At 42.0% G+C, this 20,601-nt stretch overlaps 1 protein-coding gene across 1 annotated transcript; it reads right to left on the bottom strand.

Moving 5' to 3' along the window:
* Window positions 1-717: 717 nt before the first annotated feature.
* LIX1L (limb and CNS expressed 1 like) lies at window positions 718-20,213 on the bottom strand. Its single transcript, XM_060139113.1, has 6 exons — window positions 19,822-20,213; window positions 11,046-11,209; window positions 8,418-8,558; window positions 3,868-3,963; window positions 3,492-3,569; window positions 718-2,937 (listed from the first exon to the last, which is right to left on the bottom strand). The coding sequence occupies exons 1-6, from the start codon at window positions 20,111-20,113 to the stop codon at window positions 2,695-2,697; spliced, it is 1,014 nt and encodes a 337-aa protein (XP_059995096.1). The 5' UTR covers window positions 20,114-20,213; the 3' UTR covers window positions 718-2,694.
* Window positions 20,214-20,601: the final 388 nt, after the last annotated feature.

Below are 20,601 nucleotides of genomic sequence, written 5' to 3'. Positions count from 1 at the left end.
AAGTAAACTCAACAGTGAGTGACTGATTAGGTGATAATAGGGAGGCATTGAGGATGGATCTGAGGTTCTAGCTTAGGTAGCTGGGCAGATAATAATTTCTATAGCAGATCTGGGGAGTCAGAGGAGCACGTATGGAGAAATGGTTTATTTTAGATATGTAAGTTCAAAGAGCTTGTGTCATTCAGGTGGTAATGTCCAATATGTGGAAATATAGATGTAAAAGCTCAACAGTTTGGGGGGCTTCCCTGGTGGCGCAGTGGTTGAGAGTCCACCTGCCAATGCAGGCGACACGGGTTCGTGCCCCGGTCCGGGAAGATCCCACGTGCTGCGGAGCGGCTGGGCCTGTGAGCCATGGCCGCTTGAGCCTGCGCGTCCGGAGCCTGTGCTCCGCAACGGGAGAGGCCACGACAGTGAGAGGCCCGCGTACCGCAAATGGAAAATAACAGTTTGGGGTGAGAGGAATAGTTTTGAGCATTGTATGATAGTGGGTGCGACTGCCAGCGGAATGGGTAGAGCTTCAGGAGAAAGGGCCAAGAACAAAACTCAGGCTCCTCAAATGTCTGGAGAAGCAGAGGCAGATGCCTTCCCCCAGCAGTACAACCTTATTTCTACCACCAAAAAAATACTAAGAAAAGTTCTTTTTTCATATATATGTAAAAGAAAGGGTCATTTTAGAGCTCCTCTGATACATAGGTCTCAAGAAAGAATCAATCTGGCTCACTAGACAAAAATCTATTTTTAATTGTATAAAATTATACATATAAAATACATAGAAAGTACTAAAAGGTAAGTAAAACTTTAACACCAAAAGTAGACAGATCAGGGAACAATTTTTCTCAAGTTCTTTGGGATCTTACTGGTTGGTATTTGAGAAAAATAATCCAGGAGGTGCAAAGACAAGTTCTTCCCATAACTCAACACCCCTTAACACTTCCCAGAGAAAAGAGGAAAGGAGAAATGAGGGTTTATGATATCTGGATTATAAATATCAATAAAAATTGAATAGACACACCTATTGTTTAATGTAGGAGCCTCTGCTCCAACCCTACATGTGCTTCATGGAATACAGAGATGGAGCTTGGAGAATTCAAGGAAATCCCTTTCAAGCACTAACGCAATTGTTGCTAGATTCCTTGCTTCTGATCCCATATGTACTGGTCACTAAGATGATTTCAAAAGCAAGAAAGCTGACTTTCACCTTTCCCCTATCTGATCCAAAAGAGCAAACTGTAGCCTGTTTCCTAACGCATTTCTAAAAGCAAAGTGTATAATTGTTAAATGGAAAATGTAATTGCAGGAACATTAATTTCCCAAACTCAGTTTAGGAAGTGCACTGAGCTCTAATATAGTATAAAGGTGATTACAGAAACAAGGAGAAAATATATCTTAGAGAGACCTACAAAAAATTCTCCCAAAGGGAAATGCTTTAGCTGTACTCCAGATCATTTCTCTCCTATTTTACCCAGGAAAGAGGTGGGGGAAGAGAATAGTATTAAAAACACAGGTAGCTGATCATTGATTCTCTTTCCCCTCCTGCAGTCTCTCATGGTTCCAATTAGGAAGTGCCATAATGCCAAAGTCTCATCTAATTTTTCTGATCAACTCATGCTCTAATAATCAATGTGGAGGAAGAGGAAAGAAAAGAGGGAAAACAAATGTGAATCTAAGGTATATACATCTAAGGTCGTAAACAGCAGCCACTTCGTGGGAGTAGGAGGAACATATCCCTCACCAAATTGGACAGATAATGCTTCCAAAGAGAAAAACGATGGGAGGAGAAAAAGGAGGGAAATATGCTTTATCTTCTACCAATCTTTGCAGGCAGGAAGATCTATAGCCAGGGCTTAACTAAGCTAGGTGAGCAGGGGAGGAGGAGTAAAAAAAGAATACTGAAAGGTAAGCAACTTCAGCCCTGACCCCTTCAGTAGAGTATACTGGAAATCTGGACAATGGTATGGTATGGTATGCATGCCCCAGAAGCAACGTAGGTGATAAACCCCTACAGCTTGTGTTTATACTCCCTCTCTTGTTTCTGGGCAGTTTCTCAGCAATTATTTTAAAAATAAGAAACCAGATCTCCACTTCCTTCCAAATAATAAAGTAAGGAAGCCTCCAAAATGAAGTACCATTTGCAGGCAGAGGAGGAGTAAGGTAGTGGTGTGGAGGCGGGGGGTGTAGGTTAGGAAATATCTAGTTACTGGAGGAACAACTTGGTACCAAGTAGCCCCAGCTCAAGAGAAACCAAAGCCGAAGTCTTCATTTTCATGTCCTGTTGGGTCCAAGAGAAAGCAGGAATGAGGGTGAGGGTGAGGCACACAGTCCTTATTCAAGCTCCCTGTTATTTTAAAAGAAGGAGACATGAACAATTAGTCAATCACTCTGTGCTATTGAAATGACTACACAGAGTTACTGGAGTGTAAGAGCTAACAAAGCTCCAAAGACAGCCTGCTCTTCTTATAAAGTGGTGTGGAGATGTTTTAAAAGCAACTACATCCAAAAACTACAAGTAAGAAGAGGGATCTCTCAGCAAATAGGAATCCAGGTGTAGAATTTATACATATATATATATATATATATATATATATGTATTTTAAAGTATAAAACTGAGAAAGTATGTACAGAAATCACACTAAGTCTTAGAAAGGACATATAAAAAACGGGCCTGGAGAGGATGGGGAGTATGTGGGTAGATGCCTAGCAACTGGAAGAATGCATGTTGCCCAACTGCCCAGCAGCCAGCATGAGAATATCTTTCTTCTCCTTGTGGAAGCGCAGCTCCTTGCCTGCCAGCCGGGCTTCATCCAGCTCCCTCTCAGTAGAGGCCAGCTCTCTAGACAGCGCTCCTGGCACACTCTGCTCCCGGCTCACCCAGTCCAATGCCATTTGGTGGCGAATATCATCGTCTAGGGCCCGGTGTGAATAATGAGCCAACACTTCCTGGAGGGGGAGAGGAATGTCAAAGTCACGGACAAAGTAAAGGTTCATACCACATTGACCCAACTGGGACTAGGAACTCTCAGCCTTTGAGTCGTAACTGAAGTCAGCACTGGAGTCCTTTGAGGAGATTCTTATGGGGAATTTCCTGGTGGGAGAAGCAAGGCAGGTAAAAGAATCACAGTTAAGATTTTAAAAGGAAAGATTATGGGAATGAAGTCTTTAAGTAAGGCTTTCAAGATTCACAACCTGGTAGGCTTGCTTATTCTAACACAACATCCACCTCCAAATAGTCCTTCTGGGACTTCCCTGGTGGCACAGTGGTTAAGACTGTGTGCTCTCAATGCAGGGGGCCCGGGTTCGATCCCTGGTCAGGCAACTAGATCCCAAGTGCATGCTGCAACTAAGAGTTCGCATGCCACAACTAGGAGTTCACATGCCACAACTAAGGAGCCCATGTGCCGCAACTAAGACCCGGTGCAACCAAAATAAATAAATAAATATTAAAAAAAAAATAGTCCTTCTGCCAGACTCCCCTCACCCATAGGAACTCTTACCTGCCGAGAGCACTGTCTTTCTCTCATGGCCTTAAGGCTGCCATTCCAGTGCAGCAGTTGAAAAACTGTCATTAGCTCCTGGAGGAAGAAAATATGAAGTGCCAGGACAGTGGCATATATATCGGGGGGTTGCATCAGAATTAAATGGGGAAACTTTCACAAAATGTAGTTGTGGCAGCATCTCTTATACCAACTCTGATACGTCTTTGGGGGAAGGAAGATATTTATATTTTGAAAAATATCCTAATAACCTTTTCTGCCTTCCTTTCCAATTGAGTGTTAGTAGGAGGTGCGCGCACGTGTGTATGTGTGTGTGTGTGTATACAGGCTGACCCACGTTATTAGAGCCAGGGAAGTAGATAGAATAGTATAGTACCTGGAACTCCAACATTGACTTGCCCTTGTTGGATTCCAACATGAATCGGAAGGCACCAATCCCTGTATTTGGGTTGTCAGCTTCTTCCCTGTTGCCCTGGTAACAGAGAAAAGGAAAAGACAAATAGATTTTCAATCAGGATTATCACCTCAAAGAGCACTGTCCAAGAGGGATATAATGTAAGCCACATGCTTAATGTAGTTGCCACATTACAGTAAAAAATATACAATAAATATTAATTTTAATAGCATATTTTATTTAACCTAATAAACTCAAAATATTGTTTCAACTATAATCATTATAAAAATTATTAATGAAACATCTTTTTCTTGTACTAAGTTTTCAAAATCTGGTATCTCTTTCATCTTACAGCACATCTCAATTCATACTAGCCACATCTCAAATGCTCAATAGCTATATGTGGCTAGTGGCTATTCTGCTGGTCAGCACAGTCCTAGAGGCCTCCAAAGTCACCACACATTTTAACTTAGGTGACAGAGAAAAGTCAACCTGGTTATCCCTATTTTACAAAAGGGGGAACACTGAAACATAGAGAAGAGTCCTGATTTAGCTAAAATAACAGAGTGAGTTCAGCATACAGGATTGGACTAGCCTAGAGGACAACTGACAAATGCATTTTAAAGGGCAACAATAAAAGTCATAAGCACGGCAAATTCTGGGTAGCAGTTTGGCCTCCTGGACATTTGCTTCATGTGTCTTCTACTGGCGACATGACCCCGCAGGGGTAGAACTAAGATACATTGTCCTACCTGCAAGCCTAGTGTGTACAAAAAAACAATACAGTATAGAAGTTAAGAGCGTGGACTAGAGCTCCTACTAGTCTTGCGGCCTTGGTGAAGTTATTTAACCTCTCTGTTCCTCAGCTACCTTAACTGTAAAATGAGAACAATCATAGATCTACCTTACAGGATTGTTTTAAGAATTAAAGAGTTTTTAAATTTAAACTTAAAAAGAGATAAATGCAGTCTAACAATTCCAATCATACAATTTGGGTGCATTATTGTACTGGACCTGGTGTCCAGTTACACAATCCAAATCCATTCAGGTACTGGCTCTGGTTTGTGCTATTTGGTGGTGGTTTCATATTACTGGAGATAATTCCAGATCCTAGGTCTTGCAGGGACTCCCAAAATAAGGGCATCTCCTGGTTTACTAGTGACCCTTTTGTCAACCTGATCTAGAAGAATAAGGCCAGGAGACTACTGGGAACACAGGGATCCAACTTTCTCCTCCTGCTTCCTGAGAGGTTTCCTGCTCTTTCTAGCCAGTTCCACACACACCCCCACCTCCCAAGATAAGAACTTTATTCTGCTCTCTTTGAGCAAGGGGACTGGATAGGGGTCAGGAGCCAATCAAGTTATATCCAAATTCAGTTTATTGTGGGATGCTTTATCATGAGGTTGTACTGTACATGTATCACACCTAAAATAATGCCAGGCACTTAGTAAGTATACCATAAGTGCTAGTTTATTATTATTATTTGCTTTCACTGTGCTAGAATTAACAAGAAGTCAGAACTACTCAAAATCAACCCACTTTGTTTTGTGGCTCATGAGAAACAATCATGCCACATGTAGTTAATCTTTGTGGTGAAGCAAAGATCACAAAATTTGTATTTAGAAGTGAAAATCTAGAGGCAGGAAGGAAAATGGTGGTAATTTTCACCATTAGGATTTAGGGCTTTAAAGCAAGCAATAGTTTTCATTTTTATCTTTAATAGTACAATGCAATACCTTATTCAGTACCTCCAAACTTTTCCATGATATGGCCCAAAGAAAATAATGACCCTATCTGTACAGCCAACTGGGATATACAGAGAAGACTGCTGGCAGAGCAGCTGCCAGCAGAGGCTGTGGGGCAGAGGAGTCCATCTGCCCTAGGCCTTGTTCAATTCCCCTGAGAGTTGAGGGGATCAATATCATGGCACATCTGTAACCTATTTGGAGTACACCAGTGTGGAATGACCCACCATTGGCAAGTTCCACCACATATGACACTTCTACACCTAACAAGGTGATATATGAGCTCCATTTATTCAATAAACATTTAATCACAGAATACTTGATTAATGGTAGGAACATTAGAATATAATTGGAAAGGAATTAGAGTTAATTTTAATTTAACCTACTTATTTTACAAATGAGGAAACTCAGACCCACAGAGGCTAGGTGATTTGCCAAAAGACATAATATAGTATCAGATTCAGGACTTTGAAGGACAAAAGCTAAAAGCAAAGAATGTGGACATCACTCTTTGCCCATGGCTAAGACCAAATGAAAATTGTTATTCTGGAGTATGGGAATTCCATTGGGATATTAATGAGAAATCCATTAAGTTCTCAATTTGGGGGGTTAATCAAAAAAGAATACTGGCATGAGAAGAATAATAGTTTACATTTCTTAAACACTTTGTAGCAGACACTGCTGGTGACCTATCCAATATCTATTTCCTTCTTCCTTACTAAAGAACCTTAATCTTATTCTAGTGCCTATACATCTCCCAATTGCGTCAGAGAAGAGTGATTTTATCCTAACTCCAGTGGGTAAATCCTAATCCCTTTTGCCTGTGACTGGTTTTAAGGTGGGAATTCTGGGCATTGGGTGGTAGAGGGGAGTTCTGCCGGAGAGCTTCTGGGAAAAGATTCCTTACTACTAAAGAGACACGAGAAAAGATGGTCTCTTTCTGTCTCTGAGTTTAGTTTTGTCTGTATTTAACAACTGGAACTCTGTAGCTGTCTTGTACCCTGAGGGGAGTCAGCCCAAGGGCAAAGCCAATATCTAGAGGATGGCTGAGTTGAGAGATGGAAAGAATTTGGGCCAGTAGATGATGACATTCTCTTTTTTTCCCCAGGTTAAATGTCTGCTTTATTCAGATCCAGTGACCAGAGGCCCAGGCAGCCAATTTTGTGGGAGATTTTGCACCTGAGTGTCTCCCTGCCAGACCCTCCCAAGAGTGTGCTCCTACAGATGGGACATCAGAACTCGTCCTTTATGTCACAATGGGACTGGTCTTCAGGCTTGAAGTCCAGGTTGGGGCTGCCATCCTAGATGATGACATTCTTGATCCACCGAATTATCTAGCCCTGAAATCTGCCCTACTTCTAGACTTCTTATCATGTTAGATAATACATTTCCTTCCTTTATTTATTAAGTCAACTTGAAGTGAGATTTTATATTACTTGCATCTAAAGGCACCTAAACAGATAACATATACTAAGTGCTGGAACATATTCTCTTTTATCCAATAATCCTATGTGATAGGTATAATTGTTATCCTATTCTACAGATGAGGAAACCAAGACAGATTAAATATCTTGTTCAAAGTCACATAACAAGTAGAACCATAATTTCAAAACGATGAATTCAGAGCCCATGCTCATAACCACTGCTTTCTATAATCCAATCTAATGTTTCATTTTATAATACACTAGGTGACTTAAGAGTGAAAAATGTGCTTTCTTAATTTTAACTGATTTGATTAATATAAAAATGTTTTTATTCCTTGCAGATACTGCTGACTGGGGCAAAAAGTAATAGGAGAAAAACAGATGGGTCCTAGGCTACAGAGGGATTATGATTCAGAGTGTTCAATACTAATCTACAAAACAGATAACTGAAGGAGTTAGTATATGTAATTACATCATAAATGCAAAGAAAACATAAACAGAAAATTGATCTGACTTTATCTCCCTATCAATGATCTTGTGCAGAGGGAGGAAGAAGGCAGTGCTAATTTCTAAGATGTACCTCTAAGCTAGAAAAGTCTGTAAGTTGACTTCGGTTCTAGTCTTGGCTCTACCATTTACAAGCTATATTATTTTAGGCAAAACTTCACTTCTGTGTTTTTAGTTTCCTCATCTGTAAAACAGGGGTAATAATAGTACTCATACCTCATAGGATTGTTGTGAAGATCAAATTAGATAAAATACATATAAATCCCCTCAAAGAGTCCCTGGCACAAAATAAATACTCAGTTAGGATTAGCTATGGTTATCATCATTATCATTATCATTTAAAGAACAGATGTTCTTTTTAAAGGGAGTAAATAAATTACACTCCCCATTCCTAGACAGGTAAAAAGACAAGACACTTGTATTATAAAGTGTTCTTCATTAATATGATGAAGTAATGGAGGCAGGAAACAAGTGACAATAAAAACAATCATTAAAAAAAAGAACAGTGAAGGAAGAAGGGACTAAGGTCTTAAACCAAAATTGGGAAAAGTGAAATTCAAGCTCAATTTTTATTTTGTAATACCTCTAAACTTCCATAAATCTTGAAGTAAAGGTTTCTAGATACCAAAGAGACATAATGAAAGAGACAAAAACAAAAACACACATAGAATTAGAGACTGAGACATGTGGAGTATATAATACAAAAGACTGACAGAAAATAAACAGAAAGAACAGAAATGCAGACAGGAAAGAAAACCAAGAATTCAGGCTCTGTTTCCCGGGAATATACAAGATTTCCCAATCAGCCAATTCTCCCATCCCCCACTCTCCTCCCTTCCAACTCCAAGTAACTTACATTGAAAGATGCCAGGGCCTCAGAGACACTCTTCTCAATGAACTCATCAGTGATTCTTCGGGATGGATGTTCATTAAACACAGAGTTCATTAGCGCAATCTTTGCAGCACTCCGCCGCGCTTCAGCTTTTGTGGGGCAAAACTAGGCAGGGAGACAGAGAAAATATGTGCGCATGTGTATCTGAGAGAGGAAGGAAAAGTGGGAGGGAAACACTTGGGATAGAAGACACTTGGATACTCTGGCGAAATCAGTTTGTTCAACACACCCTCCAAAGTTTTTATTGTAAAATGGTTGGGGCATTTGGAAACATAAATTTGATTCAACATCCTGAAGTCATTAAGGAACTGGAGACAGCTGTAGCTCATACCAAATTGAATGCAGGATGAAGAAGACTGCTGAGGTCAGCATATAATCACTGGATATGAAAAATACCCCTGTTTAAACTGTCAAGAGAATTAATTACTCAAAAGCCAGATTCTGGCCAGTCTGTTAGAAATCTGTATCTTGTTCTCTTATTCTGCAGACAGGCAAGAATTTTTTCATCCCTCTAGATAACCTAAGATTAGAACAAAGCTATGTCTAAGCTGCTTCTGCAGAGGAACCCTCTAGTCTCTATCAGAAGCACCCATTTGGGATTCTTGGACTTTTAGCTATATGCAGGCAGTTTCCCCAATAATGTAGTGAGCTACGGAGCTATCTCTGAACAGAGTCTAAGGTCTGAGGAAGGATTTTATAGTCTTCCCCCACCCGCTCCCAGTAGAAGCAAAGAGAAGAGAGGTGGCTAGGGAAAGGAAAGCTGACCCGAGGAAAACAAGAAAAATTTTTAAATTAATTCATGTTTTTACATTGTTTCCAACATATGTAGTATCATAGAACAAGCCTGATTTTCAAAAGTCTTAAATCACTCAACTTCAGATCCCTAGCCACCTTTATAATTCATCTTCACTGGCTGCCTCAAAGGCCTCTGTGCCCTCTGTCACTTGTGATTAGGATGAGAGAAAAGGAAGAAAGTGATGTTATAGTTTTAAAAAGTAGACCAGGTTATGTTTGCTACTTAACCATCCTTAATATCAGTAATTCCCAGTTTCCTTTAGCTGACAGGTCTCTCTGAAACAACATATGGAGTTTTGTGCATTAATCCTGTCTTCTTGCTTATTCAGTTTCTCTGTTTCCACTTCTCTCACTATTTATTAGCCTGCTGCTCTTTCTACTATATAGTGCTCTTTCTGAAAAGTCATCTATGAAGAAAACCACCAGGAGAAATTTCACCTGCCAAAGTGGATATAAAAGATATAAGCTAAAAGGGGCCAAGATAGATAATTCTACTCTTTCAGGAAATAACAGAAATCAAATTACTCTGATGGTCCAGTTTGGGGCATCCCCATAAAATTATTAAATCTTTAATCAACAGTATGGTGAGGTGGGAAAAGGAAGGAAAGGTCTTATTTTCTAGTAGCAAAAGATAAACATTAGTCATCTTGGGCATATGTTTATTTCTCTGAAATGGCTGGGGTTCTGAGAGAAAAATTTAGTCACCCGATTTGAAATGAAGCTTCCTTAGGTCTGTTTCCGTTTGAGGCAGGAACTGAGCTACAATGGCACTCATTCATGCAACAGATTTATTAAGTGTCTGTTCTCTGCTGGGCACTGAGTTTGATGGTAGAGATTTAAAACTGAACAAGAAAGAAGACAGACACTACCTCTGCCTCCGTGGAGCATAGTCCACTAGGAGAGAGAAACAGTCAATTATGATATGTTTTGATAAATGATATGATAGGGGAAGTTCAAGGCACTATGGAAGCACAGAGCAGAGGGTATAACTTTGTCTAAGGGTTATACAAACCATACAGAAAACAGAAAAAAAGTGTCTAGTCTCTTCTCTAAATTCCTACTCAGGCTCTAAGTTGACATTTCAGGAGGCTACCTTCCTATCTGCAATGTGAAAAATCCATCTTTGATGATAATATTCACACTAGTCAAATTTCTCATTACCCTGTAATAGCATCAACGCTTTTCATCATCATATACTACAGGACTTTCATATAACTGTAGAATGCTAGTACCAGAAATACTGGTTAGAAATAATCTAATCTATCTCCTTCATATTATAGATGGGGAAACTGAGGCCCAGAGAAATTACTCGACTTGCCCTGTTAGCAGTCAGGGGAACAAGAATTTGGATCTCCTAATGCTTAGATGAGTACTATTTCCACCATATATAGTCCCTCTCCTTTGATCTCTTAGAGAGCTCAAACATTGCTTTCCTTAGTGATAGTGATATGAAAAAGTATTGGGGGCAATGAGTATTATTCTACGTCCTCAAAAAGAGATAGCAGGAAGCTGGAAAGCCAGATTAGAACGTGAGTTAGATGCTAGTAGTCTGCTTTTCTTTCAGCCTTCAAAAACCCAAACCCACTTTGAATTTGAGTATGGTTAAAAGAAAAGCATGCTACTGAGGTTTTTTCTGCTCAAATGAGCCTCAGATGCTTATCAGAATGATCTGCCCAGAATTGGTCCAAGTCCTCAAATATGTGACTTTGGATAGAGATTTAATGGCCAAAGTGATAGAGAAAGACATTAGTAGCACCTAAGCGTTTATCTTTGCTACTGCTGCCTCAGAACTCTTACCTGGAAACTCCCAAAGCAACTTCCCCCAGGCAGGGTGACATAGCAGACATAGGGAGGGCTGTTGGAGGGAACCATCTCATAAACCACGAGAGCCCCATTCTTCAAGTCAGCCCCACGGGACTGTTTCATCTGCCAGAATTCCTGAAGTGCCTCCACCACATTCACTGCAAAAAGAGAAGTAGTTAAGTTCAGCAGTAAGAACGCTTCCAAGCAGTGCTCTGCCTCAATACAGTATCTGTAACCTGTACTTACATTAAGAATCTAGCCCCCTTAGCTCCCTACCTATTACCATTTAAAAGCACTTTAATTAATAAGCCTATGCTGTGATTAAGTCCATTTGCATAGGAAGACCAGAGTATGCCTGCCCTCCTCCGCTACTTCCCTAGTTCACATTTGATTAGTCCTAGACACCAAAGGAGAATAGCATAAATATTGGAGGCCAGAGTTTCCAAGGTCAGCATACCATTATCACTGACTGATGAAGTAGATTATTCCACAATTGGTCAGCTGGCCTAGAAGAGTAATAACCACCATGATCATAAGTGCTAACATTTACTGAACACTTACTGTATGTCACATTTTCTCCAAGTGCTTTACCTATTTAATCACAACAATCTTATGAGGCAGGTACTTTCATTTTCCCCATTTTACAGATGAGGGAAATGAGACATAGGGAGGTTAAATAACTTGCCCAAGGATATAACAGCTAGAAAGCAGAAGAGCAAGAACTCAAACCAAGGCAGTCTTGGTTCCAGAGTCAATGTTCCAGAGTCAATTATATAATACTGTCACTCAAGGAAATATGGCCCTATTAGCCATTTTCAAGGCTGTGCTTCTGGTGAGCAAACCCATGAATAGATTCCTTTTCCATTCTGGAATACTATGTGTATACTATACATATATGAGAGAGAGAGACAGAGAGAGAGAGAGAGAGAGAGAGACAGAGAGAGAGAAAGGGAGAGAAGAGAGAGAGAGAGAGAAAGAAAGAAAGAAAGAAAGAAAGAAAGAAAGAAAGGAAGGAAGGAAGGAAGGAAGGAAGGAAGGAAGGAAGGAAGGAAGGAAGGAAGGAAGGAAGGAAGGAAGGAAGGAAGGAGGGAAGGGAGGAAGGGAATGAATTCTGAGGCTTTCCCTAGGCATAAATGATCTTTGGAAGGACTGTATATTGGGAAACACTCCTCCACAGGTCTCCTGCACTACTTTCCATCTTGCTGGGTATGCCAAGATTTCAAGGCTCTGACTGCTCCTTACTTGGGCCCTTTCTCAGGATTTAATTTGCAGCAAGAAACCTTGAGGGATGAAGTAACATCTCCCTCTGGGACAAAGAACAAGCTTGCTTACTGTTTGCTATAAAATGGCAGGTTCCCCAAGCTCAGTGTTCCTCTCCTGTAATGCAACCCATGGCCTGTAAGCATCCACCTGAGCCCTCCACATCAGACTTGGGAGACAGGGGAAACCAATGCAAGCAAACAGGATGCTCATGCTACTTGCTGTTCTATAAGGAATAAAGTCCTTTGTCTCTGACCCAGAAGTCTCTTGACTTCGGCCAGCATCCATGAAACAGTAACCGGCTATGTTATTAGTTGTATATAGGGTAAAATCAAACTCCAGACTTGACACTGTATTCCAGAAATTCCAGAACAGTTCCCTTCATCCCTCAATACTTGGATTCAATTATTCCACAAATATGTATTGAGTACCTACTCTGTGCTAGACTGTGTGCTGGGTGCTAGGCTGTTACAATAGTGAGCAAAACCATACACATACACCATACAATTTTTACAAATGAAAAATTGCAACAGTGATAAATGCTATAAAGGAGTGGTAAATGGTGGTAAATGTAGGAGCATCTGACTAATTAAGAAGGTCAAAGAAAGCTACCCTGACAAGGTAATATTTAAGCTCAGATATAAGTATGAATTCCTTAGGCAAAAAGGTGAGAGAATAGTGCTCTGAGCAGAAGGAATAGCATGTACGATGGCTCTGCAGCAGCAGGAAATATGGTGAATAAAGGGACTAGTGTGGCCAGAAAAGAGAGAGTGAGGGGTAGTATAAATGCAAGGTGAGGTTGCACACACACACACACACACACACACACACACACACACAAAAAGCAGGCACCAGATCAGGTCAGACCTGGTGGGTCATGTTAGAATATTGGCTTTACCTTGGAGAAATGGAAATCTCTTGAAGAGTTTTAAATGGAAGGAGGGATAAAATCAGTTTGTTTTTGGAAAGGATCTTTTTTTTAATTTTTATTTATTTATTTATGGCTGTGTTGGGTCCTCGTTCCTGTGCGAGGGCTTTCTCCAGTTGCAGCAAGCAGGAGCCACTCTTCACGCGCGGGTCTCTCACTATGGCAGCCTCTCTTGTTGCGGAGCACAGGCTCCAGACGCGCAGGCTCAGTAATTGTGGCTCACGGGCCTAGTTGCTCCGTGGCATGGGGGATCTTCCCAGACCAGAGCTCAAACCCGTGTCCCCTGCATTGGCAAGCAGACTCTCAACCATTGCGCCACCAGGGAAGGCCTAGAAAGGATCTCTTTTGACTCTAAGGTTCCAAACATTTCAAATGGCTTTAACTAAAGCCTCGTAATAAAAATTCATCACACACATTCTCCAATATCTTCCAACATGACCACTCTCTACTCTTAGTTACAACAAGAACTCGTTAATTCTATTATATTACATTAGTTAAGATCTGACAAGGAGAAGACACCAAGATGGGACAGACAGGCAAGAGATTTACTGGGGAGGAAGCAGGAGAAAGGAGAGCCTTCAGACCATGTTCTAGGTCTGACACCTGTGGAAGGAGAAAGGGAAGGCAGGAAGTTTGGATATGTGAGTCTCAGGCTGCAGCACCGTTCCAAGAAAGGCTTGGCCAGGCCAGTAGGAAGTCCTCAAGCCAAAGGAATCCCACATCTCACTAGGATGTGCCTGAGTTAGTACCCCTGCTGTGCTCAGTCATTGACTGGGAGCAGCCTGCAGGATGTGTGGCCTCAGTGCAAATGTGGTGATGAACTCAGAGGGAACAGCAGTTTAAGGCTGTCAGTCAATTATGCTCCCGGCAGCTGGAGATATTAAACACGTTTTCATGGCTGCCACACACACATTAAACACAAATTTGAGCACTTAATAGGTGCATAGCTCTATTCTAGGCATTAGAGATGCAAAGATGAATAACATACATTCCCTGCCAGGAAGGTGTTCAAAAGCTAGTGGCCAATAATAACTTATCTTACCTGCTCTGAAACTGAAGCAAGCACTCCATGTACCAGCCAGGGTTTGAAAAGCAGCATAAGCTCTTTACTAATACTCTACATTTAACTGACTTTTAAAAATATTCATTCTTCCATTAAAAGACAGCATGAAAAGAAAACTCTCTTTTTCCCACCATTGATTTTAGCAGAGGCTCTTCAGAGGTCACTGCTGCCCAGAAAGCTTAGCCACTCTTGTTCTTTTCATTGAGATCTTTTCAGGCCCAGTTCCCTCTTTGAGACAATTTAGCACAATGTGCTGGGTGACAGCTCTCCTGACATGCAAACAACAGGGAGAATATTGAAATAAAGAGGAAGGGGAGGAGACTGCTATAATGGGGAAGGTCCTATTAAAAAGCATATGTCCATTCCATGTCCAGTTAAATCCCTTTTGGCACAGAGTACAGGACTATTTTTTAATGATTACTCAAAGCCAAATGAAACAGGGAGTCTTATTTCAGAAACGTGAGCATGAAATGAGAAACTGGGCAAAGTGATCAGGAAAAAAGCAATGAATTGTGATCTACGTTTGAAAATGCTCATAAGACATTCATTTCTAGAGCTGAAAGGGACTTTAGAGATTATCTAGTCCAAGTCAGGCTAAGAAATGACTTGGTTGCGGTCACATAGCTGTGGCAGAAGTGGGGCATGAAAGTAGAAATTCTGATGCCCGTGTTTTTTCCAATTTGGGAATCTTAACCCAGGGCCCAAGGTCCAGTCCATGGTTGAACTTCGTGGGGGTTCACAAGTCCCCTAACACTCTAAGTAAAATTAAGCATGTGTGTGTGTCTGTGTGTGTGTGTGCGTATGAGTATTTGTGTGTGTGTGGGTGTAGGGAGGGTGCTCATAGTTTTGATCAGATTTTCAGTGAGGAATCATGGATATAATGGTTTACGTAAGGATGGTTAAAGGGACAGTGAGGTAGGAGGGTAGCAATTACTGAGACATACATATCTGACAGCTACAATTAATTTTTGGAAGTCACTGATGGATGCTGGGCTGAAAGGGACACGAAAGACCAAGATAGTGAGGAATATTTAAGTGCTTGTACCATAATGTTGAACAACAACAAGAAAGATAATACTTTTGGTTTTTCCTTAGGAGATAAAATATTAGATGAATGTCTAAGAGGCAAGACAGACAGATTGTATACCCACCAGAGTAAAAACATTAAAACAACACATGGGGACTTCCCTCGTGGTCTAGTGGTTAAGACTCCATGCTCCCAAGGCAGGGGGCCTGGGTTTGATCCCTGGTCAGGGAAGTAGATCCTGCATGCTGCAACTAAAAGCCTGCATGCTGCAATGAGGATCCCACTTGCTGCAACTAAGACCCAGCACAGCTAAATAAATAAATATTTTTTTAAAAATTAAAAAAAAAACCACATGAAACTATAATAAAAATTTTATAAAAATAAATACAATCTTGTAGTGGGGCAGCATGGATAAATAGATAATAAACAGATAATGAAATTGAGAGGTGAGTGAGAAGGTTCTCTCTGATCATACAGGATGATGAGAATAGTCTGGCCTGGCTTAATTCACATTATTATGAAGATAGGGAAGCTGGTTAACAATACTTCATCTGACATTTCCTATTTCAATTTGTAGAAGGTATCCCTGAATAGCCCACAGTGCATAGTCTCTGGAAGGGATGGAAGGGAAGGATTGAAAAGTGATGTGACTTTGGGAGAGGACTATGGTAAGCTGAATAATGCCCCCTGCCAAGATGTCCATGTCCTAATCCTTGGAACCTGTAAATGTTACCTTATGTGGCAACAATTTTGCAGCCGTGATTAAGTTAGGGATCTGAGATGGGGAAATTATCATGGATTTTTGGTGGGCCCTAAATGTAATCACAGGTGTCCTTAGGGAAGGAGACTTGATGAAACACAGAAGAGGAGAAGGCAGCATGAACATGGAGGCAGAAATTGGAATGATGCAGTCACAAGCCAAGGAATGCTGGCAGCCCCCAGAAGCTGGAAGAAGCAAGGAAGCAGATTCTCCCCTAGAGCCTCTGGAGGGAGCACAGACCTGCTGTGACACCTTGACTTTGGCCCGGTGATACTGATTTTGAACTTCTGGACTCCAGAACTGTGAGAGAATAAATTTCTGTTGTTTTAAGCCAACTTCGTGATAATTTGTTACAGCAGCCACAGGAAAGTAATACAGGGTCTAATCCAACATTCCAAAAATTAGAAACATTCAGATCAATCATTTTAACTACATACTCACTTACAACAAAGCAGCTGTCTGTGATTCTGAGGGAAAGGAAAAACTGTAAACAGAAAATACCACACAAGATTCATTTGTTCAGCCTAGTGGAGTAGCTGGGCAGAATTTCCAATCATGTAACCATATTGTGATATAAAGGGACAGCAATAATTTTAAAATAGATAGGTTTGAAGAGGGCAACACAGAAGTTACAGAGCAAGGAAAGTGACTTGGTCATTCAGGCAATCGTGCCAGCTTAGAGACTACCAGCTGTCAGCCGTTAGAAGAAGGGGTCTATATGCCACGCGGAAAAAGGGGCAAAGGAAACGGTAATGCTAACAATACCTATCAAATGCACAGTTATCAAAGCATATCCACATGCGTAATAATAGCAGCCACTCATTGAGTACTATGTGCTGTGTGCTTTACATTCATTATCTCATTTAATCCATGCAGAACTATTAAGATAGGTATTATAATAGCTATTGCACAAATGGTGAACAAGCTAAGGAACAAGCCACAGTGGCAGAACCAGGATTTAGAACCAAGGTTTGTTTGCCTCCAAAACCAACCCTCTTTCTGTTGTACTATCCTGTTTTATTGCACCATTAATCCTCACAGAGGCTCTATAAAGTGGACTGTGAGCTCCATGAAGATAGGGACTGAGTACCTGTCTTGTTCACCACTGGTGATTAATAAATATTCGTTAAATGAATGAATGGAACAGATGAGGCCTAGAGAGATAAAGTAATTTATCCAAGATCACACAGCCATTATTTGACAGGGCCAGGTTCTCTGATTCCAAATGCTATAGACTGATTAAGATCCTGTAGCATACTGAGCTAGGTGTGTATCTTGGGCAGGGAATGCGGGGAGAGATATAGGACAAACAAGTGAAATGACAGAAGAATTAAAAAAAATAAATGCTGAGATCCTACATGAGTCAGGTCTAAAGACTGTGCCTGGCAAAGGTAAATTTAGAGCAGTCAGGAAGAAGATGATGAAAGATCTGAATTGAAGATGATGCAGTAAAGCATTGCTGGATTGAGGACTGGTCTGGGCAATGACTAAAGTAAATTATATTCAGGGGAATAGAGCCAGCCCCCAAATACCATGCCATCAGTCACAAAGGTATGTGGACATATGCCAATGGCAGCTTTACCTATTAATTGAAGCAGAATAAGTGATTCCATGTGGTGAAGGACTTCTGAGCCAAATCAGCAGAGATTCCACTTGCCTGAAGCTAAACTATCTGCCAAACTTTCCCAAAGTACTGGCTGGACACCCAGACTGGAAATGAGAAACTCAAGAATAATGAGAAGGACTGTGGTGGGAGGTAGGGAGGTTGGAGGGGAGAATTGCGGGAGAGTCTGAATCCTGACTGATTGCTCTTGGTCAGTACAATCCCCTTGTTCCCTCATCCTTTCTAAGGAAATGAAAAAGGTTTTACAGGATGCTCAGTTTAGACAAGAGCCTCTCCAGGTAACCCAGAGAAGAAAACTGCCACTCCTCTACAATTTTAATAAACACCTATAAGTTTCTAAGAAGGTGGCTTCAGATTTAGGGCGCCCACTCCTGGCTACTCCTATGCCCAGAGGCAAAGATCTTCCCTTGGTCCCGACTTAAAAGAGACCTGAAGCAACAGGACAATAGCTAATGGCAATTCCATTACATTGCTCTATTAAGTCTAGGAATTAAACTAGAAAAACAATTATATTCCCTCATGATGAATTTCAGGATCATGTGCATTTGCATTCCCAGCACCTAGCAGAGTGACTGCCCCAGTGGTAGGAGTTCAAAATGCTGAAGAACAAAGGGAAACTGATGGGAAATGTATCATTGCGCATATAAAGCAAAATGGATCTAAAAATCTGTTTTCATAGGCACCATTGGTTTTACACTGTTAGGATTTAACAATGAGAGAAAATGATGTGTTCTTCCCAAAGAAATATGAACCAATAAATTTGAGAGAATATTTGTCATTTTTTAAAGTACCCATTATGTGTCAGGTGCAATATCTCATTTAGTCCACATCATAATTCTTGAGGAAACTGAAGCTCAGCGAGGTTAAGTTGCTTCCACAGAGACACAGCTGGCAAGTGACAGAGATTTAATCTGGGATTTAATCCAGACTAGTCTTACTCCAAAGCCTGTGTGTGTGCTCTTTTCACTGCACTTTCTCAGGGAGGAAAAAAAAAAAAGTCATTACTATCTACAGAGAAAGCCCCACAACCTTTCTCTGTATTAATGTTAAACTAGAAAATTAAAGATAGTCACTTCCAGGTCAGGCAGGACCTAGCCAAGCAGAGAGAAGTGATGTCTCAGAAATTCCAGACCTGAATGCTGTATCCCACACCGCTCACTATATATTTCTTGTTACACTATAAATCTGGAACTCAAACTCAGGAAATTCTGCACTGGTTAAACAAAAACAACAAAGAAAATTCTCACATCCCCCTTTTCAGAAAGCCTGGAAATTAGACATCTTTAAGATGAAGATTTCTAATGGAAATAGGGTTTCTGCCTGGCTCATTTCCACTGAATTTAACATTGAGAGAGCCAAGGCCTGGGATTTATCCTCAGTTCCTGGGCAAGGGCCAGGAAAACAGAGCCAGCCAGACAGAGAGGCTGGAGTCGTGAGGCTCCATACTTAAAAAGACACCAAAGAGGTATTAAGTCACAGGAAGCTGGTGTGGGCTCAATGGTATGGGTCCAGATTTAAAGGCACAATTATAGCGAACTTGTGAAAGCACTGCCTAATTCCCCAGCAAATCTGAAGTTGCACTGGAAATCTCAGAGTGACATAAGTAAGAAAAGAATTTAAAAGTCAAGGTTAAGGAGATGGAGTAAATTAGCAGGGAGCCCAGGAATTGCTGAGATCACAGAAGAAAGATTGAGAGGATATGGATGAGAAATGTCTTGGATCTGAGATAAAGGATAGGATCCCACACAACGGGGACTAAAGGCAGAGAGATGTTAAGGCATTAAGCTACAGGAGGGATTCCATTTCTAAAGGAGAAGAGGTTGGATAGAAAAGAGGGTTATACCTGTAAAAAGGGGTCCCTGGAGAACATAGTAGTAACTCAATAAAGGGGAGGGGTGGGAGGCTTAAACGTGTGTATGAATGTGTGCGTCTGTGCGTGTGCGTGTGCGTGTGTGTGTGTGTGTGTGTGTGTGTAGCCCAGAAGGAAACTCCCCAAAAGGAAATGCATGTGAAGGCTCTGCGCCAGGAAAAGCGATCCAAAGGACTGTGGGAGCAAAGCTCCCTTACAGAGAGGGTGTCCCACAGGAGGCCAGACCCCGCAGACTCACCTCGGCCATAGCCCTGCGTGTGTTTGGCGAAGCTCCTCACCACGGCCTCCACGGCCTCCCGCAGCACTGCGGGGCTGCCGGCGGCACCGGGGGGCAGCGGCAGCCCGGCGGCCCCAGACAGGAGCAGAGGCGGCGGGGGCGGTGCGGGGGGCGGCGGAGCCGGCGGGGGGCCCGCCTGGGGTGTGGCGGTGGCTGCAGCGGCCCCAGTCACTCCGGGCCGAAGCGCTCGCAGAGTGCCCCTCCCGCTGGTGCCCACTCCAGGCTGCAGCCGCTGCGCTCGCAACGTCTCCATCCCGGCCGCCAGTGGAGTAGCGGTCCAGAGCCTGCCAGCCTGGCGAGCTAACGGTCCCAGCCTCCCCCGCCAGCGAGCGCCCAGGGACTGAAGGAGGTGCCGGAGCCCAGCCGTCAGTCAAGCGGGGGCGGGGGTGAGCCAGGTCCTATGCCAATCACCAGAGAGGGGGCGGGAGCTGGCCGGCTGCCGCTCCGCCATAGGCAAATTACTGAGGAGGGCGGAGGTTCTGAGCAACCAATTACAAAGAGAAAAAGCGACATCCTCTGTACTGGAGAGGCTTAGCTTGGGCGCGTCTTTGGGAGTCCTGTGGGGAGTACCAGAAAGCGGGCCAGACCCCAGGGCCGAGGCTAGAGGCAAAAAAAAAAAAAAAGGCCTGGATGCATGGCTGGGGAGAACTGTAGACAGAGTGAGAGGATTCTTAGAGAGCCTTTGTCCGACCACTTCATTTTACAGATGTAGATGAGGAAACTGGCTCAGAGAAGTGACGT

Source organism: Lagenorhynchus albirostris, chromosome 2, assembly GCF_949774975.1.
Source record: "Lagenorhynchus albirostris chromosome 2, mLagAlb1.1, whole genome shotgun sequence".
Classification (NCBI taxonomy): domain Eukaryota; kingdom Metazoa; phylum Chordata; class Mammalia; order Artiodactyla; family Delphinidae; genus Lagenorhynchus; species Lagenorhynchus albirostris.
This window is presented reverse-complemented; position numbering and strand designations above follow the sequence as displayed.